Source organism: Macrobrachium rosenbergii, chromosome 4 (assembly GCF_040412425.1).
Source record: "Macrobrachium rosenbergii isolate ZJJX-2024 chromosome 4, ASM4041242v1, whole genome shotgun sequence".
Lineage (NCBI taxonomy): Eukaryota > Metazoa > Arthropoda > Malacostraca > Decapoda > Palaemonidae > Macrobrachium > Macrobrachium rosenbergii.
Window position 1 is genome coordinate 32282370 of NC_089744.1, and position 19265 is coordinate 32301634.

At 37.5% G+C, this 19265-nt stretch overlaps 1 protein-coding gene across 1 annotated transcript in view; it reads right to left on the reverse strand.

Moving 5' to 3' along the window:
* Nucleotides 1-220: 220 nt before the first annotated feature.
* The window catches only part of LOC136832299 (centrosomal protein of 120 kDa-like), a gene marked incomplete in the record, with an annotated part of 159188 nt that continues 140143 nt past the window's right edge, over nucleotides 221-19265 (reverse strand). Inside the window, 1 exon segment of the mRNA XM_067093208.1 lies at nucleotides 221-3289. Within this exon segment, the coding sequence (XP_066949309.1) occupies nucleotides 3022-3289 (268 nt within the window).

Sequence of the window (19265 nt, forward strand, 5' to 3'; positions counted from 1 at the left end):
TAGGCAAATAAAATGTGCATAAACTAATGTTCCTAGGTGGTGCAAGGACATTTTCCCAGTGTATTTACAAAAGAAAACATGAAAAACATTTACCAACAAGTTACAGATAAAAATGTCTCCCAACAAGTTACAAAATAAAATGAAAATTGACATAACAGACAAAACAGAAGTGATGTATAATTTTTTTATCTGAAATATTAATGGCAAATAAATAAATTAAATGGCTTTAATCTTTATTAATGCCTTGTTAAAGTTAGTCCAAATACAATATGCCCCAACTATATACTGGTTTTAGTGCTAAATTACTACTACTTTACTAGTAACATAGTAGGCTTGGATCTGTGCTTTTTTTGGCAAGTATTTCTTAATTCTAAATTTTGTATTTTCTTAAACAAGTTTATTAACTGGAACAGCATACTGTACGAAAACATTACACAGCAGCCCAACTATCAACACAACTATGGCTTCTTAAACAGTTACTAATTATATAGAAAAAAAGGCAAATTAACATAAAAACAAATTCATCATTTTAATCATATATATGTGTTTGAAAGGGGTCCACTTTCTATCATCAATAACTTGGCCTTAGTAAACTACACAATTTTCCTCTCACTTACTACTGCTACAAGAAATGTAACATATGTTGCAAACTACTTTATAGAACTCCTTTGAAATCTATTAAAAAAGTTTAATGAACTAAAAGAGAGCATCATATTAAAAATATAATGCAGTATGCATTCCATGCACTGCAAACCCTATCTCGTCACAGTTTTATAAAGACAGAGGCAGGCCTCATTTCAGTGGAATTATAATTGTAAAGCACACAAACAAAAAGTGCAAACTCATACACCTACATGATCGTTTTTAATAGATGTTTCTATCTTGATTATGAAAGCAACAGCTGAACCAGAGTTTACATAAAAATATTACTTGAAACCAAAAGATATATCACTTCCTTACCTAAGAGAAACAAATTACCAAGACTTAACTCTCAGGCAAAACAAGCAATTAAAGAAAATCTTGATCAAAAGGGGTTAGCACAATTAATTATCCAATTTAAAAGTAAAACAATGGTTTCATTTTTGTTCAGTGTCTTACATACTATACAAAACAGTTCAAAATGCTGCTTCTAACAATGCCATACAGATCCAATTAAAAGTACTTTTTCATCCTATCAGGAAAAAAATATATAAAACCTTGACCCTCCAAAATCTAACCCAACATTAGCCAGAAAATACTATGTAGTAAAATATGTTGTGCCATTTACTGTAGGGCTATACTTGCAAATATCCAAAACTGACATAAGAACAATCAATATTTGTATACATATACAGTGCTGTCAACTATGTATATGCTTGGTTCTGTCCTGCTAGCAGCATATACTATATGTATACATTGGCAAAAAATGGTTTCTAGTGGTATGAGAATTTGATTCATGTTTTTCCTAGGAACATCAGCTACCTCTCTATCCTTCAAATACAATGGAATGAAGAAAAGGAAGATTTTACTAAAAGACAAAATCCAGAGTTTTGTCTTCTTGAACTTAATCATAGAGAATTACTGAACAATACTACCTAAAGATATGAAATATTAAACGGGAAGATCAATTACTGATCTGAATCAACTTGACTTTCAAACTACAATAAAGTTGTACTCTCTAGAAGGTTACATGCAAATAACAAAACAGAAAGATTCCAACAGAAAAATGTGCAAGATACAAATGGTAAGGAAATGAAGATGACATTCACTTCATGCTCACAAACTTAATTCAATGAAGTGATAAAAGAAAGAAGTAAATAGCACCATTAAACCACACTTAAGGTCCCTTCACTCTTTTACATAGTAATCCACAAGTTACTTAACCATACATAATAAATGGATGGATTTCCTAAATTAGTCAAAATATCAGAGACAACATTAAAGTTATTACCTGCATAAGAGGTCTGGTGAAGAAAAAAGCATGTCCCACTTCAAACACACCTTGTAAAAAAATTATCTACCATAATCAAGAGATGAAAATACAGTTTACCAGTAAGTAATTATATTTAATTCATAAATCACCTATTTATTACCATGCACAGGACAGCAAGATGCACATTTTTCACCGTAAAAAGGGCAATACTTTCTTGTGTGCAGCAAACCAATATCAGGGTTTACTTCAGTCCACCTTTTTCCAGGCCATTCATGATAAACTGATATTCCTGTCATTTTGAGAGAAATAACACCAACACCTTTCTACCTCTGAACATACAACAAAGAGATGGTTGACGTAATATCTAACCTTATGCAAACGCAATTTTCTGCTCATCAAATTTCTGATTCACTTTCATGGAATGTTTTGAATTCATCATTCTTATTCCTTATTCGTTCTGTCTGGTCATGCTGATTTAACATACCTTTTCGTTATCTTGATTTTCCACTGATACAATCATCACCAAAAACCAGTAACCCATCACCCAGAAAAGCCAACTAAAACATAAATCTTTTTGCCTCTATAAACACCAAACATTCTCTACACAAAAGTCATAGGCAATGCCATCCTACTAAAAGGCTAAATACAACCTCACTGGGGTAAGTTTCTCATGTCACAATAAAAAAGGATTCGTTTCCTTTGCCTCAGAAACTCAAATGCACACGTATGTCAAAATATGCATCTCAGAAAACACTGAAGTACATACAATACACACGAATATATTACCCACACAGTTAGCACAGCAGCAATTCATTTCTTTTACTATATTCTGGTTGATTTTCAACACATGACTGCTTTTGATCTTAAAATCCATCATACTGGAATTTCTGCTATCTAGTTACTGGCAATCACTGGATTTATATTTCGCACATAAACTATTACTGACCACTTAAGTTACCTGTGCAACTTTGCATATCCACAAACAATAAATGTGTACATTATACATAAGACAGAAAGCTTTACAACTTAACACAGTTTTGGCTCAGAAATAAGCCTACGTGCTATCACTATGCAAGAAATTTGACTTCCTTGTTTGTCAATCTGAATTACTAATCACCCATTTTCCACATATTATTTTCCTTAAGCATTTTCTCAAACTGTTCATCATTACTTTTCCTTCTTACAAATTCCTCAAAATCACCGGAATTTCCAATGCTTGTTCTCCGCACCTTCCCAACATCTAGTGTTCTTTCAGATTCTATTCTATTTCTAGGTAAACCACTCACTTTTGGCTCGATTCGATTCCCAGTTTCCCGATTTGGTGGCTGATCCATCCAGCTACAACCTGGCTCCACATCAGCTCTCTCTTTCAATCGTGCTCAAAATGATCGCATCTGCACATCATGTGTAGGATGCGTATGTGAACCCCGGAAAAAGGACAGCCCCCCAGGAAGGGGGTGTGTTAGCAACTCTGAGTGGCAACGTTTAGGGGGGTTTTCCTCAGTGGGAGGATAACAGTGCAACGTGATTGGTTAGGTAAGTGTTTTGGGGGGGGGGTTAGGTTCCCAAACTCCGAGTTTCCTCAGTAAGGGAGTGAAGATTATCCTCAGTAAATGTCCGGGAGGACAGTAGTAATTTCCCACACCAGTATTATCTGGAATTTGCCAACCTGATCTAACCTACCTAACCTAACCTTGGGCCATGGCAAAAAAAAACCGGGCTGGTGCAATACTAGCAGACATCTCAGGAATTTGCAACCCGGTGGCAGTAGAGGAACTTTGTGTAGGCTAGTTACCACTGGCCTATATCAGAGTGACATTAATTTCTAGCAAAATACGTGCTTGCTGTACGTTTGGCGAGTTGTGACCTTTGCATATATGTAAAGATTTCTTTGAACAGGTATTTTTCTTAATTTTTTCAAATAACTTATACAATTGGGTAAAATTACTTTCATTTTACTATACACTCCTAGCAAAAAAATAAAAAATAAATTGCCGTAGTTTACGCGCTCCTTTTGAGACTGTAATCTAATCTCCTGCCTGTTACCTGCGAATTGCCACGCCAATTGCCGGAACTTAACATGTTATTACGGCAATTGGCGTAGATGCTAATTCAGTCGTGTCAGGATCACGGCCTTAAAAATAAAAAAATTTAGCTGGTCTGTGTGGTAGTGAGTGCAGGCTGGACGCTCAGCAGTGAAGCATTCAGTGGCAGCTAATAATTTCCGCTCCACCAGAAACTGGCTTGAGTCCCTACTGGGCTTTACGGTTTCTTACTTTATTGAATTGTTTTTTTTTTATCTGAGTTCAGAACTCCTGCAGACTGACTATGCCTTTGAAACTGGTTTTCCTCTACTTTTAGGGCTGCTGGTGAAGGAGATGATGTTTTGTTCTTTGCCGGGCTGCTATTCGTCCTAATGCTTTCCTACTACCTCCCCCCACCCCCAGTTCATCAGTGCCAGTATGTTCTGCTTCTGCACAGAACCTTCTGCCTCCCAAAGTGCCGCTTCACCTTCCTGCATTTGGGGGGACATGAACTCTCTCCTTCCCCACACTCCTCCTTCCTCAGCTGCTTCCTCTGCAACAAACGGCTCCCAGCGTTTACACTTCCGGAGTACGCTTTCACAATGTAAACATGTCCGCTGCATTTGTGGGTGTTCTCCCCCATCCAAAACCCAAGAATTCCCACAGTCTCCTTTATCAGCGGCCCTAAAAGTGTAGGAAAAACCAATTTCCTGTAGGATGCAGCTCCATTCTTCGAGGCCTGGCCTCAATTGTAATATCATACTGTAACACTTACAGGTAAATCACACTAAAGGAACTAGTTGATGCACAGGAGCAGTAATAATTAAGCAAACTAGAACTCGAAATGAAGATAAGCAGAAAGAAAAGCCAGCCATAAAGCAAGGAAACGTTAAGAAATATAACTCAGAGAATGAATCACCCAATGCTTCTCCCATTCCTAGCCATCCGCTTGAGCTAAAGCAAGAAGAATTAGGAGGGCTTTCATCAATGCAGAGTTAATGGTGGTACGTGATTGGCTGGACAAGCATTTATAGGCCTCAGACCCCCCAGCCCTCTTTCCCTCAGTAAGCAGTAGGGCTGTGAACCAAAAGCTCCCCGATAACAGTAGTAGTGAAAGGACGGTGCCTCTGTAATGGCTACCTTGGTTGACGTGATCCTCCTATTTGTGTAAGGGTATTTTGTCTCTGTAATGCCCTACGTATACAGTGTATAAAAAAAGTTAATTTTGAGGGAAATCCCTGATGCAGAGCTGGGTAATTCCAAGTACTAGCTCTGCGCCTGTTTTTACCTATGAAACTGGTTTTTTCTACACTTTTAGGGCTTCTGAGGTCATTCTAAGCCGACTGTCCGCGGTGAGCTGGCCTATGGCAACTGACCTTTTCCTGTTATTTTACCTGCTGAACAAGAGTCTAACCCTTTTAACCTGGACTAATAATCCATATGTTAATTATCTCCCAAAATATAGGCTATTATATATCAATCTAGTTATGAACTGTATTTTAAAGTGAAAACATCAGAAACTGATGTCCCTTGTAGGATTAAGGGTTCATTCAGGCATCAGCAGACAACAGACATCAGCTGATCGCATAACAAACATGAAAACCTTATTTACGACACTGTCCGAGCTTGTCACTCTTATATAAAACAATCTTTATTCTCTATGTCATTATTGATAACTAAAAAATAAGTGTATCTTATGCATTTCTAATATATCACAAAATTTACACATATATATATACACATATGCAATAATCACTCGAGACCACAGCCACACGCGAACTTGAAAATGTAAACTAACACGAGGTTTCTGGGTAATATGGCTGAAAGACGTGCTGTCATCTGACTGGCTTGGAAGGAGGAGGAGATGGTCAGCCACAAAAAGTAACCAATTTTCTGATGGGCTTATTCAAGAGCTTCCAATTTGAAAGTGACTACATATCGTCACACTGAGTAAGCAGTAAAGCCAGTATATATATAGCCGCATCGGGTTAAAAAGGGTTAAATAATATTTGTCGGTTTCCATAACTAAAATGTAAATGACCCTGCATGTCGTACCGGTGGGCAGAGAGCGCCTCCAGTGGGTCGCACACAGCTCAAGGTTAAATTACAGTTTAGCAGCAGCCGACCGGCAAAACATCAACTGCCACAGTCTAGCTCCACTGCACACTATTTGAAGCTTTCGTAAACGGGAAACAAAACATTACCATTTCCACTTTCAACTTGGGTGGCCTCTATAGGTCGCCGTAGCAGAACGGCGCCGCACGCCTCATCTGCATTTTCAAAGATTACTGCAAGCTCATATGTTCTGGCAAGAGGTAAATACTTTAAATTCTTGTTCACCAAGTAAAACAAAATAGGAAAGCGTCAACTGCCAGTCTCTCGCAGTTCTCGCTAAGCACAGAAAACCGGCAACTAGTGACGGGTGAACCAAAAGCTAGCGCATGCTTAGAATCAGTAGTACTAGTAATGAATGAGAAGTGCCTTTGGAACGGCTCCCACTATCCATTTATTTGCCCTTTAACGCTTTGTTTTTCCTGTTCCAGTGACATATATAGTATATATATATATATATATATATAATATATATATATATATATATATATATGGTAAATTTTCAGTTCTTTGGTCAAATTCACATTCGAAGTATAAAATTACATTTTCCTGGCTTAAATAGTGTAATTTCAACGACCTTGACCTTATTTCTTCCGCAATGATTAGATTTTGAGACATGGCAGCCATGGGTACCGCCTGTTTGGTGGGAAAAACGCACTGGCTTATGCACATTTAAATGATTGTTGCAAGCTCGTGATGTTCTGGCAAGTTGTAATATTGAGCTGCCGCACAGGGGTTACAGGGAACGAAATTTACCCCTAACGCCCAGTTACAGTCAGAAATTCACGGTCGATATTTCGTAATGTTATTCTTTTCGCTAACCACTTCACTCTACCTAAATAGATGGTAGTACTAAATGTTCACGGAAAGGTATTCAAACTCGTGGAGTTCCATTGTAATGTCCATGGAAATGACCAATAGCCTCAAAGTAAGCACAGAGAACACCCACTGCAGACGCAAGTAACGACGAACTGCAGTCAGCCGAAGCGCACTTTTGTAGAAAGCCGGCTTATTCCAAAATCGCAGTTAATTGGATATTCTTGAAACAAAGCAACCAATCAGGTTTCAGCATTTGTACCATACTTATAATTCATAACGAAAAACAAAAGACGATCAGGCATTTTTACCCACAATACATTGACAAAAACAAAACGCATCAGCAGAAAAACTGACAGGCAGCATAAACTATCCTTGCGATAACAACAAGGCACAATATTCATCGGCAAATATCTCCGTAACTCTTAATTTGCGGAAGATGCGAGTAAGTGTTTCCTATGAATCATGACAAAAATATATGATATATAGCAAGTAAAAAAATATTAGATATCCGAATTTGACCGAAACTGTAATAATACCATATATATATATATATATATATATATATATATATATGTATGTATATAAAACAGATATAATAAAGATAAGGCATCAAACTTGCCTAAGTTGTTTACGCATTAAAAACCCAAATCCCCACCGGGTCTCCCTTACTGTTAGCTATTCATTCTCAAAAGGGTTTTACCACACCAGTCCTAAGCAACCCTACAGCTTAATTACAGCTGAGCGCCAAAATATTACTTGAAATTCTTGTTGAGCAGGTCAAGTTCTGTAGAAAAACGTCAACTGCCATAGGCTACCTCACCAAGGACAGCGGCTTAGAATTACTCCTACCAAAAATGGAACGTCTAACTTTAGGTTACATCAATAAAGCATCCTACCTCAACTTAACAATTCTTCGACACTGTGATCTGACCTGACCCAGCCAGTGGAGCCATTTTGATCTTGTAAACCAACTCTAGTCCTACTATAGGGTACCAGGCCCTCCCCTTGCCAAGAGGGAATAGCCTAGGCGACCTCATCCCTGTTAAGGCCTCATTTTCTCAGGGCGTGTCCTCGGAAAAGGCCTCGAGAACTGACCCTCAGGCACTGTGTGTTGGTCACGCCTCCCCATTCTATCCCACACTACCCATCTCGGGTCTCCCTCCCTCCTCCCTCACAATGTTCAACTTGGCCCTGCCCTAAGATCTCGGAATAGAAGGCAATATTGTCCATAAACTATTTCAAGGCCCAAACCGACTTAAAATCCCAACAGAGGCCAACAATAGGTTTCAAAGTAGCACCTTGGGGCTCCTCCGGCCGCTCGCGGTCTCCAGCCATCCCCTCCCTCCCTCCCTCCCTACATAGGGCTCACAGCTTCCTTACTGCCGCCCTAAAATACTCACGACCGCCATCAGTAGGAACCGGATTATCTTAATATACGAACGTGACAGTTAAAACCTCAACTTACCTTCATTATGCTGCCATAAGACCCTGAAATGCACCGTCACGTCACTGCGCTGTTAACAACGATGGCGCACCTGCTTTGACTACTGACTGGTCGGTCACTCTGTCTCCCCCAATTTCATGGGACCCGCGAGGGGCCGCCCTCATCCAAGGAGTCTGAAAAGAGGGTTTGAGCGACCTCTCAGCCAATCAGAGGCCTCCAGTGCCACAATCTGAGGATTCGCCCAACGTGTCAGCCAATCACAACTCTCGCTCTGAATCATTTTCACCTCTCTTTCACTTATTATACAGTGAATCTGGCTGAATGCTTAGACAGACAGACAGACAGACAGACAGACAGACAGACAGACAGACAGACAGACAGACAGACAGACAGCTAAACAGACAGACAGACAGATAAACAGACCGACAGACAGACAGACTCAGAAACCATGGATATGGGTTGTATTACAGTGAAACATTTGAATTAAAATGATAGAATTAGTTTTGATTTATGTTATATATATATATATATATATATATATATATATATATATATATATATATATATATATATATATATATATATATATATACAATTGTATAATTATATATTAATGGTAGGGGAAGGCCTTTGAGCCTGATATTAGAAATTTCGTGGTACAACATCATTAATGCAGCCACGAAGGTATAAAATGATGCTTCCATTGTATCTGTAGCTTCATCAATGGTAGCGGTTTCCATGAGAGCGTTGACAAGTATTTTGGCCGAATTTGCTCCTGATTTATGTACACGACTCTACATCAATGAAACGGTACGTCCGATGACGATAATCTCGCCGTTATTTTCACCGTCTGGTGAAAGTAACGGCCTTGGTTATAGTCACCGTTATTATTCCACATGGCTATTTTCTTAGTAAAAGAAGGATGCTATAATGAGCTATCTTTTCTTTTTCTTTTATTGAAATACATTCTCAATGTCATTATAGTAAAATAAGAGTATTTCTAAAAACCATAAAACTAAACTCAAGTTCAGCATAAGGACACTATTGTTGTTCAGCCCTTTTCCGCTTTCTCATTGCTCTTGTCGCTTCCTCTACCCTTTATGTCCAGCTTTTAATTATTAAGCCGACCGAGTGCTCTAGATCTTTAGACGCCCCTTCGTTCCACTGAGGGAAGACGAACATTTCGCTGTTGAAACGTTCTGAGAGTAACGCTGGTTCGTCCGAAGGGCGTCACTTTTCGGTGTATCCGTCGTAGATGGTACAGAACAATCAATTTCTTCCGATGGACATGGAGGTGTATCGATCTGTCATCGCTGTTTAAACCCGACAGTCATTGTTTTCTTTTCCACATTCGAGAAGGTTTTAAGACCATCTAGCCGCCTATGGAAGACTTGCAGGTTCCAATCGCTTGTGAAAGTGCAGCTGCAACCTGGAGGCGTCTTCTGATTGTCGAATTTTTGTGCTTGGGTCATTGGGTGCTGATGTCTCGGAGTTTGTGATGTGGATGACTGATTTTCTGGAACAGTTGCTTCAGGTATCACTGCGTTTTCTTTGTGCCATCTACAATTAGTATTAATTGTAGTTGCACTATTTGGCCTTTCGCAGATACTGCAATAATATGCTCGTGGGCAAAAGGTGCTGGACAGAAAACTGCATGAACACTGGATAGATGAAAAAAATAATCGCACTTTCATGTGCTTTGTGGTTTTCTGACTTGAGTTTCACAGCGCGCTCTGTGTACTTGCGATACAACTTAGTAAGCAGTGGATCATTTGTTCCATGTTCAACTGAAGTGCATTTGTGTAAAAACAGCCGATGTGCTCGCTCATCATTTAAAACACAGTTATGCAGCATAATGTTTCTAATGCATTCATACAAATACGTAGCTGCAGATAGCAAAAGCTTGCGCTTTACATTTTCCGAGTCAATTCGGTTATTGGTGTCGTTGCCAATGTTAATTTGAAGTTCGTAACAAGTTGCTCGCATTTCTTCACACACAAGCCAGTTTGAGAGAAGCATTGAAACAACCGGGAATCTTGTTGTTCTAAAGTCTGTAAAACGTCCTTCAGGGTCACCACATACAAGTTGTTTGACTAGCAAAAAATGTCACTTTTTTCTGTAACTGGACGTATAGAATCCGACAACTTTTTCTTAAAGTACTTCAGAGCATGGAACTCCAACAGTCATGAATGAAACACTGTGATCTTTATCTAACATCACGTTCTCGGTTTTGTTGACGTCTTCCCATCATTTTGCAAAACGATGTCATGTTTAATTTATCGTGTCTGCCGTTTCACTTCTTCAAAAGTGATAAAGACTGCTCGACCACGACCAAGGTTGTCCTGATGAGAATCATGTACTACAGAGGATATATAACTGTATGTGTTAATTTTGTCTGTTTTACTTGTTAAGTGAAACTTGTAAAGTAAGATATCTATGAGACATGCAAGTATGATATCTATGAATAATTGTACGAAAGCAGTATTTGTATGCTGTCTATTCTAGAACTGTAATGTACATTCCTCCAAGTTAACAGAATAAAGCCTCGTGTCAAAATGTGACATTTCTTTTTATGTAGTGGCCATAAATGATTATTACCAGGCTGGGAACAAAACACTACTACTATCCATGCAAATGATATTCGATAATGATGCTACATTTGCACCGTCTCATTCTGTTGGGCGAAAGCGATCGATTGCTCCATTTTCGTCAGTTACGATATCCACTCAACCTTTTCCTTCTACATATGTCCTGTAAAACTTCTGTAAATTGTTCAACATCGGAAAGACCTTCTCCAGCTTTGACCCTCTTTATGACTTGTAATATGACTTGCTTTTTAAACTTCGTTTGTACAGATATCTTTTAGATGCTTATTATCAGATTTAGTCCACAACATCTTTTACTTCTTCTTCTTTCAAACTCCGACGTCGTTGCATTTTGGCTATAGAGAGTTCTCAAATTAACCAAGACTTCATGGTTATGCTTTCTGTTACCACTAACTTATTCTTCCTGGCACTAACGAAATTCAAAGCATTACATCTCACAACTAAGGTATACAACACCGTTTCTTCCTTTAACCTAAGCCTCTTTGCTTAGAGCTTCCATGATGTACACAAGACACAAACGTCACTGTGGCAGACTTGTTCTTCTGGCGTCGGATGCTGTCGACGCTTGTTCCTCAAATTCAGAGGTGAAAACGCCGCCTGTTTTTGCTTGATGATTTTTAATAAAACATTAAATTCTTTTGAACGATGAAAAAGTATCGATGTTACATCAGTGAATGTTGAAGACAGGTCCGTGGTCTTGAGCTTTCTCCTCCATTTTGATGAACCTCTATATACTGACTCCACATCGTTCATTTGGGCTGGGTCTGGGCATATCGTTAAGTAACGTTTGCGAACCGTTATATACTGAATACAAAGTGTCGTCTCATTGCAAACCCAACGATTATGAAAACCAAATATATTACAATAAAATGTTATGTAGAGAAACATCCATGACAATTTAGCCGGAATATTGGGACTACAGAAAGAAAAACTTCTACCGATAATCCAGGACTGACTACAAAACCCGGCCGATAACTTCAGAACGACTTTGAAGAAAAAATTGAAAGAATCTGTCATAGTTTAGATAAGGATGTCCCTCCTGATCTCCCGGTGATCACAATGAGAAACAGCAAATTCAGTAGCCTAAGTTTAAAGAACTTACCATGAATGACTTTGAAAAAACGATGAGAAAAGTAAAACACCTATTGTGAAATGACCTGCTTCCCATAAGTGATATAGAAGAAGCAAAACTTTGATCAGTTATGGAGCTATATTTGATACTGTCAACATGAGTCTAGCATGGTGCATCGTTCCCAAATAGTGAAAAGCTTGCTAGTATAAAGCCGGCCTATAAGGAAAAGGCGATAAAGAAAATCTAAGCTTATGAACTAAATATCTTGTTTATCAAAACTTTTAGAACGGAAGTTCTACTACAAACGAAACACTTGAACAATCAACAGAGACTACATTGTGCGCAGCAATTGTAAAATGATATGGTAAAAGTATAGCAAAATGGAAAATGGCATCCTGGTTATACTTGACCTAGGTGCAGCATTTGACACAGTTGACCACAATCTATTGCTTGAAGACCTGAGAGAAGCAGTAGGCATCGAAGATGAGGTACACAAATGGTACAAAAGCTACTTAGAAAGTAGGAAGGTTACAGTGGTTATATCAAATGTGAAATCAGAAAAGAAAAGCCTGACATATGAGGCCCCAAGGCAGCGTTCTGGGTCCACTGCTATTTGTCATTTACACAATTGACCTATCTAGAATTCTAAAATAAGCGCAAGGTTGGCATAAACCGTATGCTGAAGACACCATTAGTCAAATTGAAGCAATAATGGAAAGATATAAAAATGGATGTCAAGAAGAAATCAAAACCTAATGAAAAACAAACCGAGGTATGCTATTTGAAAAGAAGATACTCTGAAAACAGCAGTTTTCAACCAAATACTTTCGAGGCTTGACTACAGCAAAATACCCTAAAGTGAAGATCACACAAGAAGAAGAAAACAAATTTGAAACAGAACAGACGACTCTCCTATTCTGCAGGAGCTACGATACTGACGAGAAAACACTAAAAGACAACCGTAAAATATAGGAAGCACCTTACTTTTAAAACGTACAAGGGTCCCGCCAGAGAGGGAATCACTCCTATGGAGGGCTCTACGTAAACCCAAACAAAGTGAAACGTCCCAATTGGATCGCTATCCCTTACCCAATTCGTAATATAACAAATTATCCATACTTTACGATATATATATATATATATATATATATATATATATATATATATATATATAAAGAAAAATATTATTAAAATATAGATATATTTTCAATATAAGAATATATACATACGTATATATATAATAACATAAATATAAACGAATGCACGGAAGTAGAGATTTGTAAACAACGGATGACGTTTAAATTGGCTCGCTATCCCTTACCAAGACATACTCCCATAATTATCTATTTCGTAATACATATAATGATAACAAATATATAATAAAAACATACGTAATTTAATTGTATTTACGCACATTATGATGTTTTATTTTATTCTTTTTTATATCTATTCACCAATGGATACAATGACTTTGCTATTTGCCCGCTATCCCTTACTCACCTCATCATTCCGCAAATTATCAATATTTCGTCACATATATAAATAAATATATAAAAGAAATGAATATTCAATGAAATATCAGACTTTTTTATCGCATTATTTATTAACATTAATTTTAGTACTTTTAATATTTTTCAGCAACGGCCCGGTGACGTCATTATCGAGCCTGCCGTGTCGCCGACGTTTAAGTAAGCTTCGTTTTTCGTCGGCTTTCTTCTACGCTTATCTAATCACTTGTTTAGGTAGCTGCTTAATTCCACTTGAGGCCCATTCTAATTTATGTGAATTCCTACCAGGGCGTCCAAATGGCCCCCTGGGGGAGAGGGAGGACTTCTGCAGCGTTGTCAGGAGTTCCTGTGGGGGAGAGCCTGCCCCAACCAACTGCTGTTTCCGAGGCCGAGCCCCTTTCGGTGGGGTGGGTCTGGTCAGCCTGGGTCACGGCACCCGGGTCAGGCTATGTCAGCTGGGCTTCTCCAGACTAGGTAACCGGGGATCTCATCCCAGTCAGGCTAAGTGTGAGGCTACCTTGCAATGGTCAGGTGATGTTTATCTTGTCAGGCTAACTGTGGCTGGGTAGGCTACCTATCCTGGTCAGCTGATTTGGCTAGCTTCGTTCTGCCTGGCCAGGCTAGTGGGGTTTGGTTAGGCTACTACTAAACTGGCCAGGTTACATTAGCTAGCCTGTTCTGGCCAGGGCTAGGCTAGCTGGAGTTGGTTAGGCTAGGCTAGCTATCTTGGTTAGGCTAGGCCTGTGAGAGTACAGTTCTGCCTCTGGTCAGCTAGGCTATGTTGGCAACGTCAGGCTAGTTTGCTGTCATGGGAATGAAAAGCCAGTTTAACCCTGAGTTGCTTCGTAAACATTTAGCGGCAAAACTGGTTCAGTAACAACCATTTTACATGCTAAATTGGTGCCATGTGTATAGCAGCAGGCCCTTTTAGGGGGTGACTGAAGAGTAAGAACAAAAGACTGCAAATGTCATAAGAACAAAAGACTGCAAATGTCATAAGAAAGAACAAAAGACTGCAAATGTCATAAGAAAGAACAAAAATGAACAAAAGCAGAAGGAAAGAGCAGCAAATATCACAGTTGCACCTGTGAACGGGGCATTTATGCATTTTTATCTCTAATTTATATTTTGTTTGTTGATATGAATTCTTCTTTTGATTCTGTATTTGCCTTCACCCTTACTTGTGCTTAATGAACACCATAATGTTCTTTGAAAGCTTTTTTCAAGTCCATGGCCCCTTTGGTGGGCTTGAAAAGGGTCCTTCATCTTCTGAATGATAGCAGTCTACAGTTTGGTCCATTTCTCCTTAATATGGTGCCTTTTCTGGCAATACAGAAGTTACGACGCAGACTGATCCACCGTTGGCTTGTCCAGACTGGAGTCCAGACTGCTCTTGCACATTTATCAGCCTTACCCTTCTCAGTCAGCAGGAAACTAATCTAACTGCTGATTCTGAACCTAACCTACCTTGCCTGAAGCATACTAACCTTCATACCTACCTTGTGGTATCCCAAACACTTATTCCAAACCTAACCTAACCTACCCTACCCAAAGCATATTAACCTTCATACATACATTGTGACTCTTGCCTTGGCTCCTGCGGGTGAGACTCCAGTGCTCCACTGATGTGCTGAAGAAGTTCAACAGTATCTTTCTGTCTATTTTTGAGACATTCTGCTTCCTGAAAGAGACATTACGTTATAGACTTCATGAGAATGTACAGGGTTAATTTCTTTAGTTAAAAGAATGTACTGTTAGTGTTTATAGTTAAATGAATTACAGTAACATTTTGCATTGTTAAATAAATTAGTTACAGTTTTCATAGTTGAAAGAATGTATAGTCATGAGTTTTATAGTTTTGTAGGTAAAAGATTATACAGTAACAGTTTTCATAGGTAACAACAAAATACAGTTACATATTTTACAGTTAAAAGATCACACAGTTGCATTTTTCATAGTTGACTTAATGTACAGTTAGAATTTTTAGTTTGAAAAAATGTGTTTATATTATTTTTTGTTAATATATTGTACAGGTACAGTTTTTTTTTTTTACTTGAAATGGTAAATATTTAAAGTTTTTAAAATTGAAAGAATATACAGTTAGTCTTCATATTGAGAATAATAGAGAGTTACATTTTTATAGTACACAGTTAGAGCTTTTAAAGTTAAAGGAACATATATAGTCATTATTGGCAAACATGAGCCAAATTTCATTTCTATCACACAGACCTACAGTAACTTTATTTGGCACTGTTGTTTAATGAGGTCATTTTGGATGTTTTATAACATTTTTGTATTGCAATACACTCCCTGAACATCTGAATTAGCCCTGATCACCGACCAGCCCGAACTATATCCCATGCAGAAAGACACCATAGTACAGTAAGTTCCAAAAGTGAAGCTACAAATTTCAGAGGATTTCATTGAAATTACTAACTGGCAACTACAACATGTAGCTGAAAACTTATTTTTTTTACATTGAAAGCTCCATCAAGCAAAATAAAGCTAACATATGATGCACAAATATCAAATCTATGATATCTATAACAATCATAAGAAAAAATTACTGTAATAGTAATTATTTTGAATTACAGTAATTACTTCAAACTACAGAAACGAAACAATTTGAAATTTTCATTCAACAGGGGATTACCAACATTACCATTGTATATTTCGAGCAATGTGGAAACAAATATTTAATATCATAATGTATCATCAATTATTTTAGCGAAGATGCATAAAACCATTCAAGTATCAATAGAATATAAGGGGAAAATTCCGTAACATTAAACATAATCAATCATGAATGTACCTAGATTCAACAGAGAAGTTGGGTGTGGTTGGTAGTTTTGATTTTAGCTTTTAGGACCCGACCACTTGGATGCTACTTCAGCTTTGGCTTCGGTTTCGACCCAGGACACAAACGTAACATTATCTACGCAACCTATGAATCACCAGCCGTGTCCTACTAGGATTGGGTGGGACTTTGACCCAATACCCCCATCGCCAGCCAGTAATATTGAATAAACAGGTAAATCAGTTCCCTCCTTCATTATGTTTGCAATAACTGACAGAAAGTAACCACTATTGAAAGGGTCAACTTGATTGAAAACAGGTTTTCCCTTACAAATACAGAGGGCTTCTCTAAATAATAAAAGTGTTCCCAAATCATTCAAGTCTAAGATCCACCAAGGCTGACCGAAAACAACTGAAACTTCATCTATCTGACTTCCTCACTTCCTCTGCCTTGGCTTAGGCCTAGACTTCCTCACTTCCCCGGACTTGACTTTGGCATAGACTTCCTCACTTCCCCTGACTTGACTTAAGCCTAAACTTCCTTACTTCCCCTGACTTGGCTTAAGCCCAGACTTCCTCACTTCCCCTGACTTGACTTAGGCCTAGACTTCCTCACTTTCCTGACTTGACTTAGGTCTAGACTTCCTCACTTCCCTGACTTAACTTAGGCCTCAGACTTCTCATTTCCGACTTGATAATGAAACCTAATTAATGGAAAATCGTGTTTACAACCATCTAGATATCCAAACAACTCAATTTATTAAATAACAAGCTGGAAAATATATTTCCTTGATTTTTGAAATAGGCCTAACCATGTAGCCATGCTAAACGCGTAAATAACTTGGATTTTTTTTTTTTTACACCAACTTTTGTCTTATTTATATTTCATTCAATCAGATGATAAACTTCTTTGTGCTTTATCAAAAGAAATCATAATAACTTTCGATATGACGCTATAAAAGTAGAAAGTTAATTTACAAATCACATTAGGCCAATGCTTATGTACTTGGTTCCTGCTGCCAGTCAATGGTGAACACTGATATCACACTTTGAGAGCCACAGATGTTTCTAAGGGAAATTCTTTTTTTGGGGAATTCCTTTTTGTTCTTTAATAAACAATTATTGAACTAACATTGACCATTCACTGGGAAATATCTTCTGTGGTTCTACAGTTAATCACTGATACTTATTATCAGATAAAGAGGATGATAATAACTGGAATAAAATATACTAACTGGCAAGCCCACGAGTTTCTAAAGAAATACAATCAATTTTGAAATTTATAGCTTCACTTTTGGAATTTACTGTACCACAGAAAGAGTGTGTTTAGCTTTATATTGGGGTTTAAAGAAATTCAGACACACTTTTATGTCATAAGGTTAATGTGCTTACTAATCACAAACCCATTTGTGACTTATTTAAAAAGACAGCCTTTACCAACAACATAAAGTTCAATAAATGGTTCATTAGTGTATTAGAATTTGCCCTGGAATTCAGATATACTTCAGGGAAATTTAACACCTTGGCAGATGCATTATCCAGATCTCAAGAAGAAACAAAAAAATGTATTACCACTAATACCTTTTGTTTTAGTTGTCAAGTAGTAGATTTAGTTCTAGAAAGAGTAAAATTACAACAAGAAAAAGATGCAGAAATCATACAAATAGTAGGACAGTTAATACTAGATAAATCCTTAAAACCTGATTTTCAATTAATAAATGGGTTGTTGTATAAAAGGCCAACAGAGAAGAATGGTTGTTCTCGACTATACATCCCAAAAACACTAATCAGAGAAGTTTTAAAACTAACACACTCATAAATGCTGGCAGGGCATCCAGGAATTAAGAAGACAATCAGAACCATAACCAGAAATTGTTTTTGGCCAAATTGTAGTGAAAATGCCAAAAAATTTGTACAAAATTGTATAGTTTGTAATCAACATAAAGGTAACGTAAATCTTAAAGCTCCAATTGAAAAATATCCATCGGAATTAAATCCCTTTCAAGTAGTGACTATGGACTTTTTAGGTCCATTTCCAAGGACTATTAGAGGAAATAAACAAACATTAGTCTTCTCAGACTATCTAATTAGATATGTAGAAATCGTACCAGTAAGAAACAGAGATGAAGCTACAGTGGCAGAAGCTCTTAAATCTAGAATTACCACAAGGCATTCATGTCCACAAGTTCTTCTTTCTGATAATGCTGCTAAATTTACTAGTGATTTTAAAGAAAATATGAATTTTATGAAATAAGTGTCAAATAACCGCTTATAAACCAAGTTCTAATGGGGCAGTGAAACGAACTAATCGTAAAATAAAGGATATCCTGAAAACTTTAGTGAGCCCATGGACAGAAGATTGGGACTTAGCACTAGAAGACGTACAGTTCACATTGAATAATACTGTAAATGAGACAATAGGAGAATCCCCACATTATTTACTATATATGGTTATCAGAAAAGAATGCCTAGCACATTATTAGACAATGCAACACCAACCAGACATACTCATAACTATGATGACTATGTTGCATGGAAGACCAGACGTACTTACGAGACAATCATGAAAACAAGGGCAAAATTAAAAGAGGTTCATAAAACTCATGCCAAATATTATAATAAAAGTACATTAAACCAGACATTACAGTAGGTACTCAAATTTATGTACAAAATTATGTTCAAGAAGGGCCAAATGTAAAGGTTTCTCCCAAATTCACTGGACCATACAGAGTTGTAGAAGTGTTAAAATTAAACAAATACAGAGTAATTAATGAAAGTGATCTAAAGGAAAAAGCAGTTCACTGGAATCATATGAAAGTAGTAAAACAGATCCATGGTATACTAAAAGTTATAGATAACATAAGACATGAAAACACTGTAGATAATGTTGTAAACAAAATATATAATCTACGAAACAGAGAGAGTTAAATGTGTATATATATGTATATATTGGTGTTGGTCTGAAAATATCA